The sequence below is a fragment of the Callospermophilus lateralis genome, chromosome 10 (assembly GCF_048772815.1).
Source record: "Callospermophilus lateralis isolate mCalLat2 chromosome 10, mCalLat2.hap1, whole genome shotgun sequence".
Taxonomy (NCBI): Eukaryota; Metazoa; Chordata; class Mammalia; order Rodentia; family Sciuridae; genus Callospermophilus; species Callospermophilus lateralis.
The window spans coordinates 48,374,143-48,396,733 of NC_135314.1; the positions used below are offsets into that span (position 1 = coordinate 48,374,143).

General features: G+C 35.2%; 1 protein-coding gene across 1 annotated transcript in view; it reads right to left on the reverse strand.

Moving 5' to 3' along the window:
• Nucleotides 1-22,591, reverse strand: part of Fgf12 (fibroblast growth factor 12) — a 231,206-nt gene that overhangs the window by 163,702 nt on the left and 44,913 nt on the right. Inside the window, exon 2 of the mRNA XM_076868197.2 lies at nt 21,635-21,745. Within this exon, the coding sequence (XP_076724312.1) occupies nt 21,635-21,745 (111 nt within the window). The remainder of the gene's footprint in view (nt 1-21,634; nt 21,746-22,591) is intronic.

Below are 22,591 nucleotides of genomic sequence, written 5' to 3' on the forward strand. Positions count from 1 at the left end.
GTTTATAGAAGAACCAAATGCATTATCGTGCTTCCAAAAATGTTTTATAACAGATTTGCCCTCTATAAAAAGAGTTGACATTAATGATTGCTACTTCTGATTGGTAAATAAGGTTATCATGAGACTAATGTAAAACCTGATATATTTCATCAGTAGTATTTTTGAGTATATATTCAGCAACTCACTTAATGCTATAAAAGAGAATAGCTTATATTTGTGCATCATTTAATTTTCAAAGTGCTGATCTCATCAATTGTATTTAATCCTCAAACATAAATGTTAGGGAGAGTTTAGGACAGAACAATGACTAGTTTAACTTTAGAAGAACAAACAGATTCAGGGAGGTAAGTCAGATAAAACTACATCTGAACAAAGATATTTTTAGCTCTCTAATATGCTTGTGTTAAGATACTATATTTTTTCCTCCACTCCTCTTAATTTCTCCAAATACCTATTCTTACTTTCTCAAAAATAGATGATTTAGCTAGTTCCCCTACATATTCTATAGCTAAAGGTAGCTCCTATGGACTCAATACTGACCAGTGGAATGGGTCTTTAGAACTTTGAAGAATCCTTCCTTAAATACAGTTTATAAGCCAGACATGGTGGCACATGCCTATAATCCCAGTGGGAAGTTGAAGCAGGAGTATCACAAGTTCAAAGTCAGTCTCAGCAACTTAGCCAAGCCCTAAACAACTTAGTGAGATCCTGTCTTAAAATAAATAAATAAATAGGGCTGGGATGTGGCTCAGTGGTTAAGTTTCCCTGGGCTCAATTCTTCACAAGGTTATACTGTGTAAATAAAAGCAGACACTGGAAAATATCAAGTTCAATGATAATTTTGTGAGAATGGATAAGGAAATCTGAAATTGTGTATAATGTCTTTCTAAAGGAAATACTTCCCTGGACAAACCATGGAGCTGAAAGAGAAAGAAAAAGCAACTCTAATGATTTTTCTATGTGAAGAGTTTAAGGAAACTACTAAGGTTAGTCAGGGATAAAAACAAGAATCTGTGTGAAAGTTTTATATAAAACACAAGGTGATAATGGCTTTCGGACTCTGTGCTTTGGGGAGACTCACCAAATTCTCTTTAAAAAAAAATCAAGCAAATAATTTGAAATGAGACTTTTTAGTAGAAAAAGATGAAAGCACTTCTCTTCAAGGGAGTCCTTATCTGCTTCTTAAAATCCCCCAAAGTGGCCATGGACTTAGTCTAATCTATTCTTTGTCTCCAGTGTAGCATACTCTGTCTCTAGCTCACAGAAGCTAGAGACCATTTTATTACTCAAGGAGAACTCCTCCCGAGTCAGGTCCCCCTCTTCATCCTGAATGCCACTGTCTCAGCAGCACACAGTGACTGGACTACTTGACCGCACACCTCCCATCTACTCTCACCAGTTCCCTGCCAACAAGCTCTAGAGATTCCTCCTTGTCCACATACCCCTTGCAACCTGGCACCAACCCACATTTGCAGCTTATCACCTGTCACCTTTTTCATCCATCCTAACTAGCATCAGAGAGCATTTGCTGTTTCCCAAGTTCCCACTGATTTTTAACTAGGCTTGATTTTTGTCCCCCTTTACCCCCTATCTCTTTCTGGAAAGTCTATCTTCCCACTTGAAAAGGAGTCAACTCTTTTCATCATTTAAGACCCCAATCCCCTCCGAGGCAGCAGTTCCTTTTCCAGAATTGTCTGTTTTATGTACATATTTCTACAGTGACATTTGAAAAAGGGTATTAGAGTTATGAGTTATTCTTTTTCACATCTGTCTTCATCTCTACAATGCAAGACTCATCTAGACCTGTTATAAATAATTGCTTTTATATATATTATATTTAATGAATGTTATTGATCATATTGTCATAAAAGGACACATTATTTCCAGGAAATTAGGCTTCCTTATTGGAATAAAAGAGATTTTCTAAATAAAAATGAAATTTAAAACTTAAAAGTTAGCCTGACATTTAAGTTTCTGTATAGTCACAGCACACCCTTCTGCCACACGGCTGTCTTCACTCTAATAGACTTATTTCCTCCTTCTAGTAATTTGATCTTCTTCCTCCCCTCTGAACTCCATGCTTCCTCACACTTGGTTACCTCTGGTTCATGCTATTCTCCTCATATGGAGATAAGGAGAAACCCATTGAAACCCCTGCAGTGTTTGAAATGACACACCAAACACCAGGTTGCTTATCAGCTGCCTTGCTCCTGAATCTAGACTGTATTTATCACCATTTGGAATTGTTTTCCTTTAAAATAAAAGGAATTATTTTGTTTATTCTCCCAACTACAATTAGATTGTAAGCTCCCCCCAAACAAGGACCACATCTAAATCACACTTGCATAATATGGGTTGATGGGGAAAAGAGAAAGAAAGATTAAAAATATGCAGAGAGTAAGTATTCTATTTATATTCAGGACCACAGTCAAATGAAGACTACACTTACATGCACACTAGAATCCAAGTATCTAAACTGACATTTGAGGATCTTCTCCGTTTCAACCTTTCCAAAACGAGCATCTCATTCTAAACTTCTTCGTAATGTTGACACTTAACATTTTGAAAAAATGAAATAATAGAGCGGGAGCTGTCTATATTCATAAGCAAACTCAAACATGACACTACATGCAGAAAGGGTACGGAAAAAGACAGTGAAGGGGAATGACAGTCTTTTCAAATGGTGTGCAGGAACAGTAGATACCCATAAGCAAAAGAATGAAATTAGCCTGTATCTTACACCACACACAAAAATCAAGTCAAAATGAATTACAGACTTAAAAGTGAGATTTGAAACTATAAAGCTCCTAGAAGAACACATAGAAGAAAAACTTCTTAACATTGGTCTTGGCAATGATCTCTTGTTTATAACATGAAAGCATATGCAATGAAAGCAAAGCTAAAAAAAAATGGTACTTCATCTAACTTTGAAAATTATGAGTAGTAATGAAAACAATCAACCGAGGCAACATGGAGAGCAGAAGAAAACATTTACAAATCATATATGTGATAAAGGATTAATGTAAAAAATATATAATGTCACAACTCAATTGTAAAATAAATAAATAGCCCAAGGCAAATGTGGGCAAAGTGCTTAAGCAGACATTTCCCTAAAGATTAGATAGATAGATAGATAGATAGATAGATAGATAGACAGACAGATAGATAATAGATAGATAGGTAGATAGATAGATATTGGAAAAAGTATACTTTGAGAGGGAGATATATATACAAAAAGTATATGAAAAGATACTCAATGTCACTAATCATCAGAGAATTATGAGCTGTGATGCTAAAATAAGTACATACCTATGTTTTTAAAAGATTAATTTTCTTTTTGTTACCAGGGATTGAACCCAGAGGGCACTTAACCACTGAGCCACATCCCCAGTCATTTTTATTTTTATTTTTTTTATTTTGAGACAAGGTCATGCTAGGTTGCTTAGGGCCTTGCTAAGCTGCTGAGGATGGTCTCCAACTTATGATCTTCCTGAATCAGCTTCACAAGCCCCTGGAATCACAAACAGGCTTTACCTTGCCTGGCAAAAGATTCATTTTGATTAATCATGCTACAGGAAAAAATTAAATTATCCTTCCATATTTCCTACAGAAAATGCAGTATACAATTGTCACTATATGAAAAACATTCAAATACTATATACAAAACAATGGAAAACAAATTTGTAGTCATCAAGTAATCAGTAAAAACATTTTTCTGGATTTTTATAATCTTTGTGGTAGTTTACAATTTTTTTAAATATAATTTTTTCTTACTCTAAATACTAATATTTGTACCAAATTTTAATTTATTATTTTTCTCAAGGGGATCTCCAAACTATATAAGCTTTAGGACCTACAAAACCTAAGTCAGGCTAAGATTGAAATTTAAATGGAAGTACAAAAAGAAAAGTAACAAGTGAGAAAGTAAAAACTAAAGATAGTATACATATTGAATGCCTACCTTTTTTTTCTAGATATTTTGACATGCAAAAATGTCATTTTATTACAAATTCAGTAATTTAACTGTTGAGCTTTGTCTCGGGGTATATAAAAGACCTAACTTCTTTTGGGACTACAAAGAGAATAAATGAGGAAATGAAAGGTGACCTTGTAAACTCTGTAGGAACACTCTTGGCCTTAGTCCACTGAACTCTCAGAGAGAACTTTGTAAAGATCTCTACAACTTCCCTGGTTCAGAAGTCATCTGTTCTTTCCATAAATACTTACTGAGTCCTTACTGTAAACCAAATGACATATTTATGCTATGGAAGGAGTAGTGAATTTGACAGACAAGATCCCTTGTGAACACACCTTCATCTGTAAATCTTTCTGTTGGTACGTTCAAGGCAACAAAAATTTTATTATATTATTCACATTTCCTAGCTTGGTGTCTCTGTCTGAGAAGCCTTATTCAATATTTGCTGAATAAATAAATGAGTCAGCTTTCTCTTTAAGCTTGCTTATTTGTAGTTTTTCTAGGTCATATTTCCATAATTGAGCATGTTAGAAAAACTGAAGAGAATGTTTACCACACACAGAATGTATTCAAATATAGACTCTTATAAAACAGCCAGAAAATGTACAGGGTCTGAGATGGCAGAAACATAGTATAGCTGACACAAAGCTGCTGAGAGAGTGTGAGACAGAGAGAGACAGAAAAGATGGGGCGGGGGGAGATGGATGCAGAGTGATGCAGGACTGGAGGAAAAAAAGAAAAAGAGAAAAGTTGGAGATACCAATCCAACCAAGATACCAAACATCATGTAAAATGATATTATATTTGTTGAGAGCCACAGCTGAAGGGGCCCCAGCAAACTTCCAGTTGCCAGCAAACTTCCAGCTGCCAGCAAACTTCCAGCTGCCAGCTAATGATTGGCTCAGAGCAGCCCCAGCAACTTCTAACTGCCAACTGATTGGTTCCTCTGTGGTGATGCTCATTGGGCTGTTTCCCCGCCCTTTCAGACCATGGAGCTGCTCATTGGGGGACTTTTTTTGGCTCCGCCCACGTGACCCAGCCAATAGGCCTCAAGAGCAGGAGGAGTGGGGGAGGTTGAGAGGCTTGTGGGAAGCCCATGGTGGCAGTTGGGCTCTGAAGGTTCTTCCTGAGGAGCTGTGTGGTTTGGTGTGTGGTTCTAAAAATAAAGTTCGTTTCTTTTGACAAGTGGCTCCTAAATTGTGCCCAGCCAGACTGCGGCAATATTGGACTGGAAAAAAAGTACTTTGGATAAATGTTATGCTCTATTCAACTTAATTTCCACCCATTTGTTATCCACATCAAATGTGACAAAAAGGTGACTCTCAATCCAAAACTTAAGAAACAACATGACAAGTCTTTAAAGGGACAAAGAAGAGAGGGAAAGAAGGAAAGTTCATTTTGACATGCCTCTGGATGATGTAAACTCAAAGCATCCCCAAATAATTTCTTAAGAACAGATCCTTTATTGCTTATAGTAATGAAGATGTATTTATAAAGTAAGTTAGATTTTAAATTTCTGGGGTTGAATTTTTTTGAATGGGCAATGAAATTTTTCATCTTATGACCCATTAAAACCCCAAGTGGAAAATGTTGAGAGAGAATGATATTTGGGTTTGTATTCTGTGTACTTTCAATGTCAGATTCCCTTGAAAATTCAGTATCATCTCCCACATTTCAACATGTTCTCTATAGAGATATGATGTTAAAATGTGAATAACAAATCATGTGACACAAAATCTTAACCTAAAAAGAAATGGATACAGGGCTATTTTTCCCTGTCATCCAATGATCTCTTATAATATCTTTGACTGTAGTATTTACAAAAATAATTTGCAGACCACTGAATTGATTTTACCTTAGCATTGAAATTAATATTTCTGATACTTATCTATCACTTACTAAAGTCAATTCTGAACCCTTTCCATGCTTAATAAGAAAATGTTATTATTAAGTATTCAGCAAACTAGAAGATGGTCTCAACTCTTAAATCCTCCAAGGTAAAAGTGATTATATAATTATGGTAAAATGCAGTGTTCACCCAGGCAAGTTGATTATACATTCCTTTATCCTAATCCCACAACATTCCACATGCAGCACTTATCACATTGCTTTTTTATATTTGCCTGAATCTCCCTTCAAACTAGGGGGATCTTCAAGATTATTAATTGCATTTTAGCTTTTTGCATCCAGAGAGCATTACACTGTAGAAGCCTAATAACTGTTGTCATCGGGTTGAGCTCTCTAAAACATCATTTTTTTTATAGAATTGAGGGAAAGATATGTCACTCTCCCTTCCCTGTTGCTTCCAAGTTAAGGAAACAACAGTGCGATGAGGGCACTGAGGACACAGTTTCATGTCCTAAGCACCAGTTCTAAAATTTAACAGCTTTGGCCTTGATGATCTCCAATTTCAAACTTCTCGGATCCAAATGCTTCACTGAGTTGTTATGAAGATCAATTAAGAAAACAAAATAAAAACAAACCCGGTCTTAAGCTATAAAACATACAAAGCACCCTTGTTGGTGGTGGGGGTTGGTTTGGTTGTTATTATTATATCTCCAGATCTAGAGATTTCATAATGGGAGCCAGGGCAGGCAGAGGTGATCATCATCCCATAATTCAAATTAAAATTTTTTAAATATCATAGGAGGGGACAAAATAATATATTTAGTCTCTTTTTGTTGACATTTTAAACTATGCATTTAAAATAAACAATATATAAGAACGTAAAATCAACATGGTTAGCTGTGTTGACTAGGTTCTTTCAGTCTGATACTCTACTTTATAAACAATTGGACAAATAACCCAACTGACTGATTTAGTCCCCAGTCCCTGAATTTGCTGACTTACAGAACTGATTAGCAAAGGGATTTAGAGACTAAATTTTTTTCTTCTGAGCATTGTGGGTTTTCAGCATGGTGAAAATGAGCAGCACAGTGATCCCTTTCTTTGACAAAAGCCCCTGGATCTATTTTCCCTAGCTCTGGTAGAAGTCTTGCCACTGGCTTTTAATCCTAATAGTACCATATAACCTTCACTGTATTACTTCAGAGGTGTTCAAAAGCTTGCATAATTAACAAGTTAATTCAATGTGATTCTTTTTTTTTCTTTAGGATGAAAAATGAAGCACATCACTATCGATAATGAAAGCAAATGCCTGTCATCACTCATCCTCTGCAGCCAATTTGTCTTACAGAGAACTTGTCTCACAGCCCACTTGAAGAATTCAGTGAGCAGCACAGGTGTCAGTCCATAAGATCAATGGGCTAAAGAAAAGCATCCCACATGAAACTTTTGCCTGTTTTGAAGCTTTTAGATTTGTATCTTCCACAAATCTTCCAACAAACACTATGTTGCCTGTATTTATACAACAGCTTATTGGGTTTATTCATTAGTTGACTGCATATATTCCAGACACTATGATAGATACCTATAATGTGGTGGTGAATAGGACATGGCCCCTGTCTTTATAGTGGCTGAAGTCTAAAATAGAAAACAATAATTCCATGTGTGCTTTATGTGTTCACATTTACAAAACAGAGAACTTTTCCAGGGTCATAAAGTCAGCCAGTAGAAAAGCTGAGAAGTGAACTGAGGTTCTAGTGGCAAAAGATATAAGACATTATTACTCATAAGAAATAAAAGAGAAATTCTAGTAAACACAATGCAAGTAGTTAAGTTGTGAAAATTAAAAAATAGACTATAACAAAGAAATGTGGAATCATGAAAATGAATTTTCAGTCATGCACAAACTTCTTACAAAGAAAATATAAACCCATTAATTGTTCTTAGTTATAATGACACACAAATAATACAGGTAAACTTATTTGAGTTAGTTTAGATATGCTTAATTAGAACTTGGTTCTTCATTGTCATTGATTACAAAAACAAGAATGTATACCTGCCTCATTCTAAAAATACTAAGTGGATCCTAAAGGAATGACTATTATGTGGTGAGATTTGTTTTTGCAATTGCTCAATAAGTTATATTAATTCTTTCTTTCCCTAGTTCAAACTCTCCCAAATGTCAGTTAAGGCTCTTTGAACTGTGGCCCTATAACACTTGCCCACAATCTATATCCAAACTAGTCAGCTCATTTTCCCCTAATATGGCAGAAGCCTTCTCCAGTATGTGATTTTGTGCCTTCTTATCTGAAATTCACTTCTCAAAATCTTATTTATCTTGATGCTATTCTTCAAGATTCAATTTAAAATCCAAACTTCGCTGAGCACCATGTTTTGGAGGGATCTCTGATGTCTGAAATCTGGTGACATTTCTGATCACAGTGACATTAAGTTTCATTTTAAGTAAAAGTCCAACCTTCTCCTCTGCCCTAGGGACAGATAGGAGGCAGGAGTAACATCAAATTCATTTTTGCAATCTGGAACTAGAATGAGTTGGCCTTCAGTCTGTTGGTGTGGATGAAAATGAAGCATGCATATGGTAGGCATATGTGAAAGCCCAAGCATTTTGTTGTAGGTGCCAGAAACAAAGCCTTCAAAAGGCAATGAGTCCTAGGAGAATTTAGTGATGTCTGCTGTAGGCACAAGAGAACCCCCTTGTGTCACTGACTTATCACCTCTAGCTTGAGGTCCTTCTTTCACAATAAAATGCCACAAAACATTGAATGAAAGAATGGAATGCTCTGAACTGTACTTCAAAATAAATTTCTTACTGTATAACTTTATCTCAAAACTTTAAAAAGGAAAATCTGAAATGCAAACATTAAAAACTGAAATGAAAACATCAAAGGTAATTTAGCTCAGTGGTTCACAAACTTCACTGTATATCATATTCTGGGGCGTTTTTCAAAAATTCTAATGCTCAGGTCACACCCATATCAATTAAGTAAAAATCTCTGGGATTAAAGATCAATATTTTTAACTCCTCAAATGATTCCAGGGTGCAACATCATTGAAAGGCAATTTCATACTCAAAAGAGTCGAGGGTAGTTCGAACAAGCTCCCAGGTGATGCTGAAGCTTTTCAAACCTTACCAATCAGTGGACCAACCCTTGCTACTCAAAGAGAACAGCATCAGCATCACCAGGAGTGATTTGGAGAGGCAGAATCTCAGAGCCCATCCAAGAATTACTGAATCAAAATTTACATTTTAACCAGGTCTCTGGGAGATAACTATGCATTTGACGTTTGAGCAGCACAGTTCTAGATTAGTGGTTCTCAAAGTGGAAACTGATTACAGGTACGAAATATCCAATACCTCACCCTCCAACCTTCTAAGTTAGAAACTCTGTTGGTAAAGCCCAATAAGCAGTAGTTTCACCAGCCCTCAAGGTGATTCTGATGCAAGCTAAGTATGAGAAGCAACACAGAATAAGTCATGGTTCTTACATTTGACTGCTCTTTGAAATCATCTGGGTCATTTGTAAAGAATATTGATGCCAGGGTTCTGTCCTTACAGATTCTGATTTTATTGTTTTGGAGTGAGACTTGGGTATCAGGAGTTTTTAAAGTTACCTGGTGCTTTTAATGTGATAAAACATTTGGAGCCATTGCTCTGGAAACTTTGGCCATCTTCCTTTGCACAGGAAATGTAGGACTTTCCCTGCTCAGATCATCAGCAGTATAGAGGATGGAGAAGAGACAATATGATTCCATCCTTCAGAGGGAAACCCCAAGGGCAACAAGGTTGAGTTTTGTCTAAATTAAGCTTTGGTCAATTCTCTCAAAGATGATAAAACTCAGCATAGTGCTAAAGGAGCACTGAAACTTCAAACAACTTCTTACGCAATACATAAGAGCTCTGCTGATGATGTCCATATTCCCTGAAATGACTCTTGCTCACACTCCAGCCAGCATACATTGCTTCTGTTTACAGACTTCCAAAGCACTTCCTTCCCTGAGGGTAAGTTTGACATTATCAAATTCAAGTTCTTCAATATAATACCCATTTTACAGAAACTACAGTTTCAAAGTGCCAGCCTAATTTCCCATGTTTTGTACAGCCCAAGTGTGCACGTGAAGAAATGCATACAAATATCCATGGCTGGATATTGTCTCTGAAATCCCATGGGCTGTTCATAACACTACACTGCTTCCTCAAGTGTAGGAAATTGTGCATGCTAAAGAAACAACAAATACAATATTCCACCGATACCTAAGTTGGAGGGAGCAAGGAGAAGCTCTCTGGGATTTTTTTTTTTTAATTCAACTATGATACTATGAAGTATGTTTAACAATGATGTACAGACATTTTGACATGGATATGTGTTCTGCATTCTGTCTCAATGTCAGGGAAAGCAGATGTACTAAGTTCAGGCTCACTAGAGTTTGGCTGGATGCCTGCTCAGTACCACTCTAGCTAGGCTGCTGAATAATATGTTAAAAATATATATATATATATACACACATACAAACATACACATCCTACAACACACCTCAAGCCTCCAAGTATCCCACGTAAGATATATGAAATAGGCAACCAGACTATTTAGGGCCTTTAAAGTGATTGTATAATGGTTTACTATCTTCAAAAATGTTTTTGTTAGTAAATCAAATACATTGAAGAAAATTTCTCTCAAGTTCAATGTTTAGCTGAATATTAATAATATCCTATAAATAATTCCACAGTTCCTTCTTAATACTTTTTAAAAGTGTTGTCAGAAGAATGCATAGGTATGATTTAAGGAAATGTTCAACATGCACTGGGAAATATGAACCAAAAAATAAAAAGAGAAATTGGGATGCAGTGCAGACTGGACCAAGGAACTCTGGTATTGAACCTTCTGAGTTCAAATCCTGGGTCTATCACTTAATATCTGTGTGCCCATGGGATAATTGTTTAATTTTCATGAATCTCAGTTTACTCATATTCTAAGTGAGATTGATTATAGTATCTGTTTTAGAATGCTATTAGACTTAAATGACTAAAATTTATAAAATTTTTATAACCTATACTAAATATTTAGAAAGTACTCAGTAAACATTAGCTGTTGTTTTCTATATGCTCCAAACTCATAGGTTAAAAAACAATTCTTGGCTCATAGGTAAGCTTTTTATTTTCTCTCACTGAAAATATATAATCCTTTCTTTTATATGTCATGGTAGTGTTCCATGAAAATTATCCCACATGAACACACATTTATGATGTATCCCTTATTTATTTGGTGGTTACATACTTAATACCTGATCAAACCACTAACATAAAACAAACTTCACTGCCATTAATTAAGCATATGGGTAAATCCATACAAACTGGCAAGTTGTAACTTGTCCAGAGAAAAGGACTCAAGATCTAGATTGCCTAGAACTGAGTTACACTTACTCTGCTTGAATAAATCAACTCCAATCTTAGAGCCTCAAAATAAGGTAATATATTTCAATGGACTTTTAATAGTCTCCAATTCATTAAAATTCTAATGCTCTTTTCCACTACCTCAAGAGACATCTTCTCCTTTATTTTATTCGTAAAACACCTGAGTATTTATTTTCCTTTTCCAGCAGCATTTTAGCTTAAATTTAGATTCCAGGTCTTAGATGATAATAATACATTGGTTCCTTTTTTATGGATAAATGTACCATTAACACACTTTCAGAAAATGATGTTTCTATAATTATCACCATGAATATATATTCACATATCACTTTGAAGATATATGCAACACTGTTTAACAGTGTCTTATTTTACTCTCTCCAAAATTTAAAATGCTTTCATGAATTACAATATATATAAGCCAACTTCTAAGAAAATATTAGCCCCTGCTCTGACTTTAAGGGGGGAAAAAAGGAGTGTCTTGTTTTACAATTACTACTATACAGTTCACTTTTACAGATGAAGCACACTCAATTTTCTTCCTGTTTTTAAAGTAGAAAGTTGCTTCCTTATTTCTTCTTTGAATGCTCTTAAATTTCACTCTTGTGACAAAATATAAGCATGATCCAATTTGCATTAATCCTTCAAGCCAGGTGTAACCCCACACAACCATATTCACTGATGGGATTGTTCTCCAAATTTTTCACTTTCATTTGTTTATCCAACAAATAATGAATATCTAACAGGTGTCAAGTACTATTTAGGCACTGGAAGACACAACAGTGCAAAATGCAAAGCTTCTTGCTCCGGTGAAGCTTGTGTTCTAATTAAGCCTTTCCATTTAAATGGTAGGCTGATCATACTACAGTGACTATTAATTTACATTCCATACCCATTAAAGCCTCACACATTATTAAGTCCTTATTATAGGCCAGTGCAGCAATAAATCTAGCAGAGTCAGTGTCTTCAAGGAGCTCAAAACCTAAAGGAAGTAAGTCATATACACATGTAGATCGAACTACATAAATGTGTTAAGAGATATACGACTTGTTCAGAGAAGAAAGCTTTTCTTCCAGTTAAAGAAATCAGAAGGAAAGGTGGGGCAAGGATCTTAAGACAATAGGCAATTCATATTGCTTTTAGAGAATGTCATAATTATTGAAATAAATAGCATGTAAATATAGAATGAGATAAACAGTGGTATCTGGAAATACCTTAGTTGTGGTGAGAAATACTAAAATAATTGTGTATATCAGATAGCGGTAAGAGTTCTAGAGAAAAAAATGTCCATGTAGCCAAGGCAGACTGTTGATCATAGGGGTTAAGATTTATATAGATTAACCAGAGAAGATCTCACTTTCTAGTACAGTGTTAAGATGAGGGACTGGGCTATTGGATATTTGAAAGAGCATTCCAGAAGACGAGAATAGGTTTTTACAGTGCCGTGAGGGAGGAATGTGTTTGGTGTGCTTGAGGAAAACAGCAAGGAACCAGCAGAAGGAAGAGAGAGAATAAGAACACTCTATGGGGTTATATAAAATTTTATTGCTCATGGGATAAAATCTGGATTTTCCCCTTAATGGTGTGTGATGAAAGCGACTGAGCAGAGAGAACCCATCTCACTTTAGGCCTTAACTGGGTCACTCTGGCCACTGTGTGGAGAACAGACTGAATGGGGGAAGCCTTCAGTGGAAAGCTCAGTGAGAAAATTGCCGCTCAAATCCAAACAGGGAAGAACTTGGACTAGGTAGTGGAACGGGTATTGAGAAGTAGTTCAAATCAGTATATATATTGAAACAAGAAGTAAATTCACTGCTGTTTTCTACTTGATGCAAAAGATTAATCTGATCTTATAATTTTATCCTTTTTTTTGTAAAGTATTTCAAAGGTACAAACAAAAATCATTGTCACTTTGTAGGCTTGCAAAATTTTAGATCTTTTAGGGACTTTGGAGATCATCTTTTCCGAATACCTCATTTTACAGAGTAGAAAACCGATGCACCCAAAGATTGTATGACTTAAAAAGATCAGACAGCTAATTAGAGAAAGACCTGGAGTGGAAATCAGGCTCTCTGACTCACAGCCCCAGTCACTGTGTCTTACAATTGGTGATATTTAAGAGAGGCACTCTGCTCCTGTGATGTGTTCATTTATTTTTCGCAAATATTCAATGAGACTCACAGGTACCCCAAACTCAGTCTTCAGAACCTATGCAGGTAGGAGGGAAACAGGAACAAGCAGGTGCATCCACTGCCTAAATCCACTGGATATTTCTCCTTAAAGGGTGCCAGATAAGTGAAACACATCTGTGGTACTACAGTTTGGGATCTTGGAAAACATCCACTGTTGTACTAGAAAAAGAAGAGTGAATAAAGAAGTAACAGAAAAACACAAATGTGAATAAGGAACTTTAGAAGAATGCAACTTGTGAAGCTGTAAATGAATGCCTAGGGTTCAAGTACAGTGGCGGAAAGTGCGTTATTTATGTGGGGTTTTGTGTGGGGACAGCAGTGGAGGGATGGCTAGAGATGGCCTTTCATGAAGGGGATAAGGGTTGAGGGGGGTTCTGAAGGATAAAGGCACTTACCAGGTGCCTAAGATTGGTGAAGACATTCCAACTAAAAGGAATTGCCATGTGTAAAAACTCCAAGACCTAAAAATATATGGTATTCTTCAATACCCTCCAATGTCAATACTTCCAAATGCTTTCATATAATGATGGCCACCATGAAGAATTCTACTTCTGTTAGAGTGGCGCTGTGAGCTTCTTGCAAATAAGGGCTCTCTCACTCTACGGAAAAGGCTGACAACTACCAAGGGCATTTATAACTGTGTTCAAGGCACTGTTTTAAGCACTTTTCACCAATCAATGCATTTAATCTACACAGTCTTGTGATCTAAATACTCTTATAATTTTCATTTAACAAATGAGGGAATTAAGAAATGAAGAAGTTAAGGCACAGAATCTCAAGTCTGATATTCTGGATTCAAATATTGGTCTCTCAGGTATGTCTATGACTCCTTGGGTCTTCACACACAAACTTAACAGTACGTACAGGACTTGAAACTGAAGATACCCAATCTAACAATGAAATACCTTTCAGAACAAATGGTATTTAAAGAAATGGAAGTGGTCAATACATTTTCCTGGGCATACATTTTATTTTTGTATGTAAAGGGGGAAAAAACGGCTATCATACTCTTGGAGATTCTCTATTCCTCCAACTTTGTACATATCTAAGCTTGGTTAAACTGGAGAAAGTTTATGTTATTTGTCCAAGATCAAAGTGCCAGTCACTACATAGAGTCAGAAAGGGTCTAAAGACTACATAGCACCTTCTAGGAATATAATTGGTTATGTAGCTCTTGCAACATTCTTAACCCACTGTGTATTCTGCTTATAAACATACCTATAAATAGTTATAGAGCAAATTGGAAATAATTTCAAATGGCTCACATCTTGCTTTACTGACCAGAAGTCTAAGGAGGGTGGTGGGGCAGAAGTCTTAAGAACAAAATGAAATTTGAAACTAAGAAGAAAGTGATAAACCAAGATTTAAAAATTATGAGCAATTTATTCCGTTATGATTTGTAACAGGGGGTAAACTATTGAAGGAAATGATTGGTTCTTGTTTAAGCTTTGCACAAATATTACTTGGAGGCACTATCTTTAGAAGTAAAAATCAACAAAAACATAGATTTCTGACAACTACCTGAGACACCTTCTGAATTTTGACATAAAAGTACATTTTACCTTTATTTATAAAAATCAAATGAAATAGATTAATTCATAAGTGAAAGCTGAAGATCAACTGTGCTCTTCAGAAGACATGCGACTCTGTGAGTATCAACACCTGTATCAAACTGTTGCTCAAGATTATAACCTTGCTTAAAGAAAATCAGCAGGATAACATATGTGTTTCTTTTTTTCTATCCAAATAGAGTATGAGTTCACACGTACAAATTCATGATATATTATTAAAATACAGATGACACAAGAAAAAAAATAATATCCTATCATTAGGTATGGAACAGCATACCTAATGATAGGATATCATTTCCCTCACTTTCCCAAGCATACTATAACACATATGCTTGAGTACGTGAAAGAAATGAATTTCTTGGCCAGAGAGACACCCTGTTAAGGACAAAGAACTTCTTTATAATTTTGGGCAGTATCTGTATTCTGCTGTAGTAAGAAATACAAAATTTCCTTGATAATTTTTCCAACTAATTATTTGGATGGTGTTTCTGTTCAAAGTTTAGCAATACTAGATTCTGCTAGCTTTGACTATGTCTATATACTTGTGACTGCTGTATCAAAACATCATATGTTTGGTATTGTATAGAAAACATAACTAGATGACTAGATTTTTACATTTACAATTGAATTTCTGAAAATTAGAGACTATTTTTAAGTATGTTCCTTTATACTGACTTCATAGAAATTTAATATATTTATACTTGTATTCGTATTTGCAATTTATAGGAACATAAACCATTAGAGGTCTAGAATCAAATCAAAAGATCCCAAGAAATAAATTCCAGATCAATTCAGTATTAAGTATAAAAATGAGAGAATATATTAGCAAAGCAAAACTGGAGAATTCATCTTGGAACTAGCAGTCTTTTTAAATAGGAAAGAAAAATTAAGAAGATAGAAGCATATTTACAATAGAATGCAATGAAACATGGCACACTCACAAAAAAAAAAAAATCCATCAAAGACAACAAAATGAACCAAAATATACATCTCATAGCATAGAGCAAATTTTTTACATACAGATTTACTACAAATGATAAAACAAACATTTTATAGAATCAAATATAAACAGCCATATCATAGAAAAAGAAGTGCAGATGGCTCGTATGTAAACAAGCGTTCAAACTAACAATGAGAAAAATTCAAAATTTTTGTCTTAAGGTATCATCAAACTCCAAATTTTGTAGCACCATGTTGACTAGAAGATAAGGAAACAGACATTCTCAGTGTACATTCATGTAATGAAAAGCAATTAGATGGTATCTTTCAAAGTAACAAAGGCATATATTCTTGACCTAGCAGTTCTGCTAAGCATCCATTCTGTAAATACATTTGCACATATGAAAAATTACTTCCGTGCAAAGACATGGTTTACAGCACTGTTTGCATTTTTAAACTATTAGGAAGAATTTTAATCTGCATCAATAGCAAATTAGGTTCTTAAATGATTCCATTATATATGTATCAATATGGAAAACCTTGCAGATCCATTATAGTTAAAAAGATAACAAACAAGAGAAAGAGTGACAGAGAGATGGGGGGAGGGGAGAGAGAGAGAAACAATTTTTATAAAGTGACAAATGCACAGAATATGTTCAAAAACATACCAAAAATGTGGCCAGGTGGTAGAAGGGGTTCAAGAAAGAAAAGTATTTTTGACTGTGTCAAACCTTCTAGCCAAAAACAAAACTGTGATTGACCAAATTGGGTTTATCTACTCTGTAACAAGATTATCTACTCTGCACCATACATCATGGCAAAAGCAGGAGCATCTCAGCAAGAGGATGAAAGAAGACTCAGAGGCTTTGGGTGTGTTTGGTGATTGAGGGAGAGCTCGGAGAACTGTGCTTTCGCTCCAGTCTGGTGTTCTGAAAAGGTAAATGTGATTCTGTGGTTGGGTATTTTGATAATCTTATCTAGAAGGCAAGAAAAACAGCAAGGGGAAAGCCAGGTAAAGCACCAGTGGCCACTCACATAGCCCACGAAAGAGAAAGACTTGGGTCATGTTGTAGTTCTGACCACGTGATTCCTGAGTGGTTTTGCTTTTTTTTCTTGATCCACATTTCACAGTGGCCTTGTCTGATTTTGTGAGATTGCCAAGCCAGCACCTGGCTGTCACATACACTTATCTTACCTATTCAATATGTGTTTCAAAAGAAATTCCTCATAACTGGAGGGGACTTTAAATGTCTCTCAACGCTGACGGTGGGGTTGTGGCTCAGAGGTAAAGCATTTGCCTGGCACATGGGAGGTACTGGGTTTGATCTTCAGCACCACATAAAAATAAACAAAAAAATAAAAATAAAAAATAAAAAAAAGGTGTACTATCCATCTACAGCCACAAAAAAATGAATTAAAAAATTAAAAAGTCACTGAACTCTGAGACTCTTCCAGCCACCACGGGCGTCTCCCTCCATGCCCCAGGGGCTTTCTTGAAAACCTCTCCCCAGTTTAACCACAGCATTAACTCATCAGGCAGCCCCTCCACAGTCAAAGGGCTCTTAGCAATCTTTGTTCAGATGAGGAGAACAATACATTTGGTTAAAATATCTTCATTGTTGTCTTCCTAGCATTTTTAACCTCTTCAAATGTCTCTTCTTTGGTAGCTTGTGGAGCAGAATAATTAGCTTTTCAATTTTATGTAAAATATTCCTATTAATACCCTCCAAACTGCAAATGTCTTTTTTGTACCAGGGTTTCGACACAGTTCTGCAATTTTTTTTTTTGTTATCATTACATTTGTAGAGATTTTTATCTGTTACTGCTGACAAACCCATTTGTGTTTGTACTCAATTACATGCAATTAGTCTTTTCTTCATGAACAAAAGAGCAGGTGCCTTTATCAATTCTGTGCAAGATACCATGGTAAAGTTAGTTGGACCTAATGATATCTGGTGAACCAAACAACACATTTCTGACAGATGCTCATAGTAACAAGATTTTTTTTTTCAAACAATCAACTGCTTTTACTCTCCACCCACACAAAGTAGAGAAAGAAAAGGCATTTTAACAACTTAGAGGCTTATAATTTTTCTATTAAAAAAACATGAGTAGGATTTAAATATCACTCTGATATTTTTTACCCCTGATCTTCACTCAGGAAAAGTATATATAAAAGTTATTTTCATCTGAAGTTTTTTATCAAATCTGTGGGAGAGGGGTCAGAATACAGTACACTTGAAAAGGTGAAATCTGAATGAAGGTTATAGCTCAAGAAATGGCTATAGCATTTAACAGTGTTCATTTCCTGGTTTTGATAACTGTCTTGTTATACGACGTGTTGACATTACAGGAAGCTGGGTGGAGAGTATGTAAAGGAACTTGCTATATTACTTTGTCATTTTTCTAAAATCTAAAATGATTTTGAAAGAAACAGCTGCAAAGCATGTGGGTGGGGAAAAGTATTTAGCCAATAACCTAGAAAAAATTTTTTCACATATTCATGGGAAGACAGTCATTCATTAATTCATCCATTTCACTCCTACTGAGTAGAAGCGGTCATTCTAAATACACATGAAAGATCAAATCGAAATCTCTCCTCTTGTGGAACTTGCATGTTCTTGGGACAAAAATAAACAAATAAATAACAATAACATATATGTCTAGTGCTCTCAGCAGTGATGCAAAGAAGTAACATGAGTGCCATAGTTTGGATCTGGAATGTCCCCCAAGGGCCAACATGTTAAAGGCTTGAGGCCTAGTTGGGAGGGTCTTTCAGTCATTTGGGAGCATGTGCTGGAAGGGGATTGTGGGAACCTGGCCCTTCCTTGCTCTCTTACACATCCCAACCATGTGGTAAGGAGATCTCCTCCGCAACATGCTCCCACCAAAGTGTATTGTACCACCACAGACCCAAAGGAATAGAGTAAACAGTCATAGTCTGACATCTTCAAAACTGTGAACCAAAATAAATCTTTCTTCTTTTTAAGTGGATTTTTACAGGTATTTATTACAGTAATGGAAAGATGACTAACACTGTTGAGGGGAATATCAGAACACATAGTGCCAAGGTGAGATGTGTGTCATTTTTGAAAGAGAGATGAAAGAAAGATCTTGGTGGCCTGTTTTTAATTGTCTTAAAATAGAAATTTAAAATATTGGTCAAAGAAGAATGGATACCTATATTTAGATATATGCATATGGTGAAATAGTTTACAAAAATAAAGTAGATAAAGTATATTACCTATACAGACCTCACACTATAATATTAAGGCTGAAGTACATAAAAGATATATATGACAATGTTCTCACTTATAAAAAGTTTAAAAGTATATATAACAATATTATAAAAGATGTAAGTACACATTGTACCAATATATATACATGGAGTTCAAATGTATTGAAATTTTTAATTAATTTTAAATTGGTGATGTGTATCCAAATTAAATATACATTATTCCTTTTATTTTTTACATGTAAACTGTTTTTAAGAACAATTTATCAAAAAGTGTATGCAAAAGTTCATCACAATAAAAAATTGGTTTAAATTTTTGAGTTCAGACACTTTCTAAAAGCAGTGACGAAAGGCATCATCCATCATCTTCAGTATGGTATGTGGAGGGTACATACGTGTCAGTCATTAATTTAATATATATACACACACACAAATATATACATACATATACATATATACAAAAGCATATGTATATAAATGTATGTATGTATAAGTAGGCATATTGGCATGGATTTTACAATGGTGGTTGACACAGCATTAGTACAGCAAACACCTTCAATTGTTTTTCTAGAAACAGTGAAGGAATAACTTGAATGCATTTGATCCCTTACCTGTGCCCCAACCCTTCTGCACCTGCCACCTGGTAAGTACCAGGCACCTGTAGGACGGCTGGTGGGGTAAGGTAGCATCCTATGGAACTGAGTATGGCAATTAGTCTACTTCTGGATTAAATCTATCTTCACCAATTTATAATCTTTCAATTTTTTAAGATCTGGGAGGATGATGCAGACAGAGAATATTGACATAATTATCATTTCCTGTCACCTCATTTGTTTAGAAGGAAACTGTGAAGTAGGGATATCTCAGAATTAACATGGGTGACACAACTAAGCTGTGGGTTGATTCCTTTATACTTGAATCCTCCCTACATCCTCCCTAAACATTCAAGTACAGATGCAGTAGATGCCAATCTTACATGGAGAGAAGAATACCCTTATTTTTCTATACTGAATTCAAAACTTGAAACATTTAAAGAATTCATTCACATAAACACAAACTAACAATGCAAAACACAATAAGCTAATCAACTACTTTGCTGAAAACTGAGAGCAAGAAAACTGCATTGAAATTCTTCATAATAAGATCTTTTCTTTATTGTAATTCATATTTTGTAATGTGCAATATTAAGCAAACAAAGAAAATTCAGAAGGGGTGAATGAGAGTATCCTGACACTTTAAGGACTTTGAATCATTCCTCAAATCTTTATGATTAATTTAGAGGCTATATCATTGTGAAACATCAGTTTTCCTACATTGGCTGAGAAGGTTTTTTATATTTTCAGTTTGACCTCAAAATCACATCCCTCAGAGTCCAACTCTACTGCACAGATATTAATGAATACTTACTATGTGTCCAACACTAAAGATCTAAAAGTTAATATAAATAAACTTAAGAAAAATACAGCATCCATAATAAGTTTAGAGTAATATGAATTTACCCAGAGGTATCTGTATATGATTATGAAGAAGTTGAAATATATGAGAAATATTATCCTTGACTCAAGCCTGTATTTGAATTTTTTTCTAAAATGCAAACACACTGTCATACTTTGATTTCTCAACTGTAAAGTTAAACTACTTAAAAACTATTTCTAGGGGTTTTATTATCAGTATATTAATACTTGGCACTTTTATTTCAATTTTTTTCTTTGGGAGTATACCAGGGATTGAACTTAGGCGCTTATCCACTGAGCCACATTCCCAGCCCTTCTTTGTATTTTATATAGAGACAGGGTCTCCCTGAGTTGCTTAGGGCCTTGCTAAGTTGGTGAAGCTGGCTTTGAACTTGTGATCCTTCTGCCTCATTTGTTTATTGTGAAGTAGGGATATCTCAGAATTAACATGAGTGACACAGGGATTAGAGGCACTGGGATTAGAAGCATGCACCACCACACCAGGCTCAAAAATTATTTTTAAAATTCCATGTCAGATATACCAATCTTTATCATCTTATTACTATTGTATATACTGTTGAAAAAACAATAATATATAAATACATATTATTTATTTAAATTATATTCTAAAAATTATAACTTATATTCACTATTTGATTCCAGGACCTAAACACCATCTTGTGCTAGAATATCTGAACTGTTCCTATGAGTACTTATCATTACGCTGATGAAAATCTCTGCAATTGGAAGAAATTTTCATCTATTGATCAGATGGAACACCTTCAAGCCTTCTATCTCCTCAATGAGTACATAACTTCTCTCCCACACTTTCTCTTTGGTGTAGAGAATCCATGGCTAGAAGGATAAATGGAAAGACACTAGCTCACTAATAGTTAAATAGTTCAAAAGGGAGACTGGCCATGTTTTAAATATAAGATACTCTGGGTTATGCATTTGATTTGCAATCATATTTCGAGAAGCTAATGTTCCTTACTGTAGTCACTGTTTTCGTCCTTGGTCCCGTCAATGGTACCATCTGGGTGCATCTGCAGGAAATATCCCTGCTGGCTGAATAACCTTGTCACAATTCCTTTCAGCTGGGGTTCTGCAAAACAAAAATGAAATAATTATTCAAATTTTTATTTTGGTTATAAAATGCACAATTGCAAATTTGTAAAACACATTATGTAAGTAAATGCATGAATGCCAATGGTATAAACTGAAATTAGTATTTGTAAGGGGGGCATTTCAGTAACATATCTATACTTCTAGAAGCAGAACCAAAATACTTTGCATCAGTATTGAATGTAAATAAATAAATGTTAATTATGATTAGAAAAATACAGAGACACACTAATAAGTGAATTATTTCCCCTCTCTTCTGCAGCTGGTGTATGCTTACAAGATACTACCAAGTTTATGGTCCTGTTCTAGAATCATTTTTTAAGCCAAAATGCTACTGTAATTCCTCAGAAGCTTCCAGCAGCCATGATCAGGCAGTGTAAGACTTCTATTTCTGTTGTCTGTCAAATATCCATCAGAAATTCCTGGGTTTTGATATTCTGATCTAATTAAGCCAGAAAAAATAATATCTTAAACGAGAATTATTGGTACCAGCAAACCCCCCATGACCATGAGAGGTCATTGGAAAGCATGAGGGGACACAGATTTCACCTTAACTAAACACTTCACCAAGGAAGAGCCCCAGTTCTGCAAAAGTCGTTTTCCAGTACCCAAACTAAATAAATAAAATCCTGCATATTTCTTTAAAAATTTCAAACCAAATATCTTCACTTTTAAAACTCCCTACACATAACTATCATCAAACTGGCTTTTGTATACCACATTTGGATATTTGTTCATCAGCTAAATATAAGTATTTAAAGCTTTCTCATTGTGATGTTGGCTGCCAGCAACAATCTAGTTTCCACAGAGTCACCATCTTTTGGTT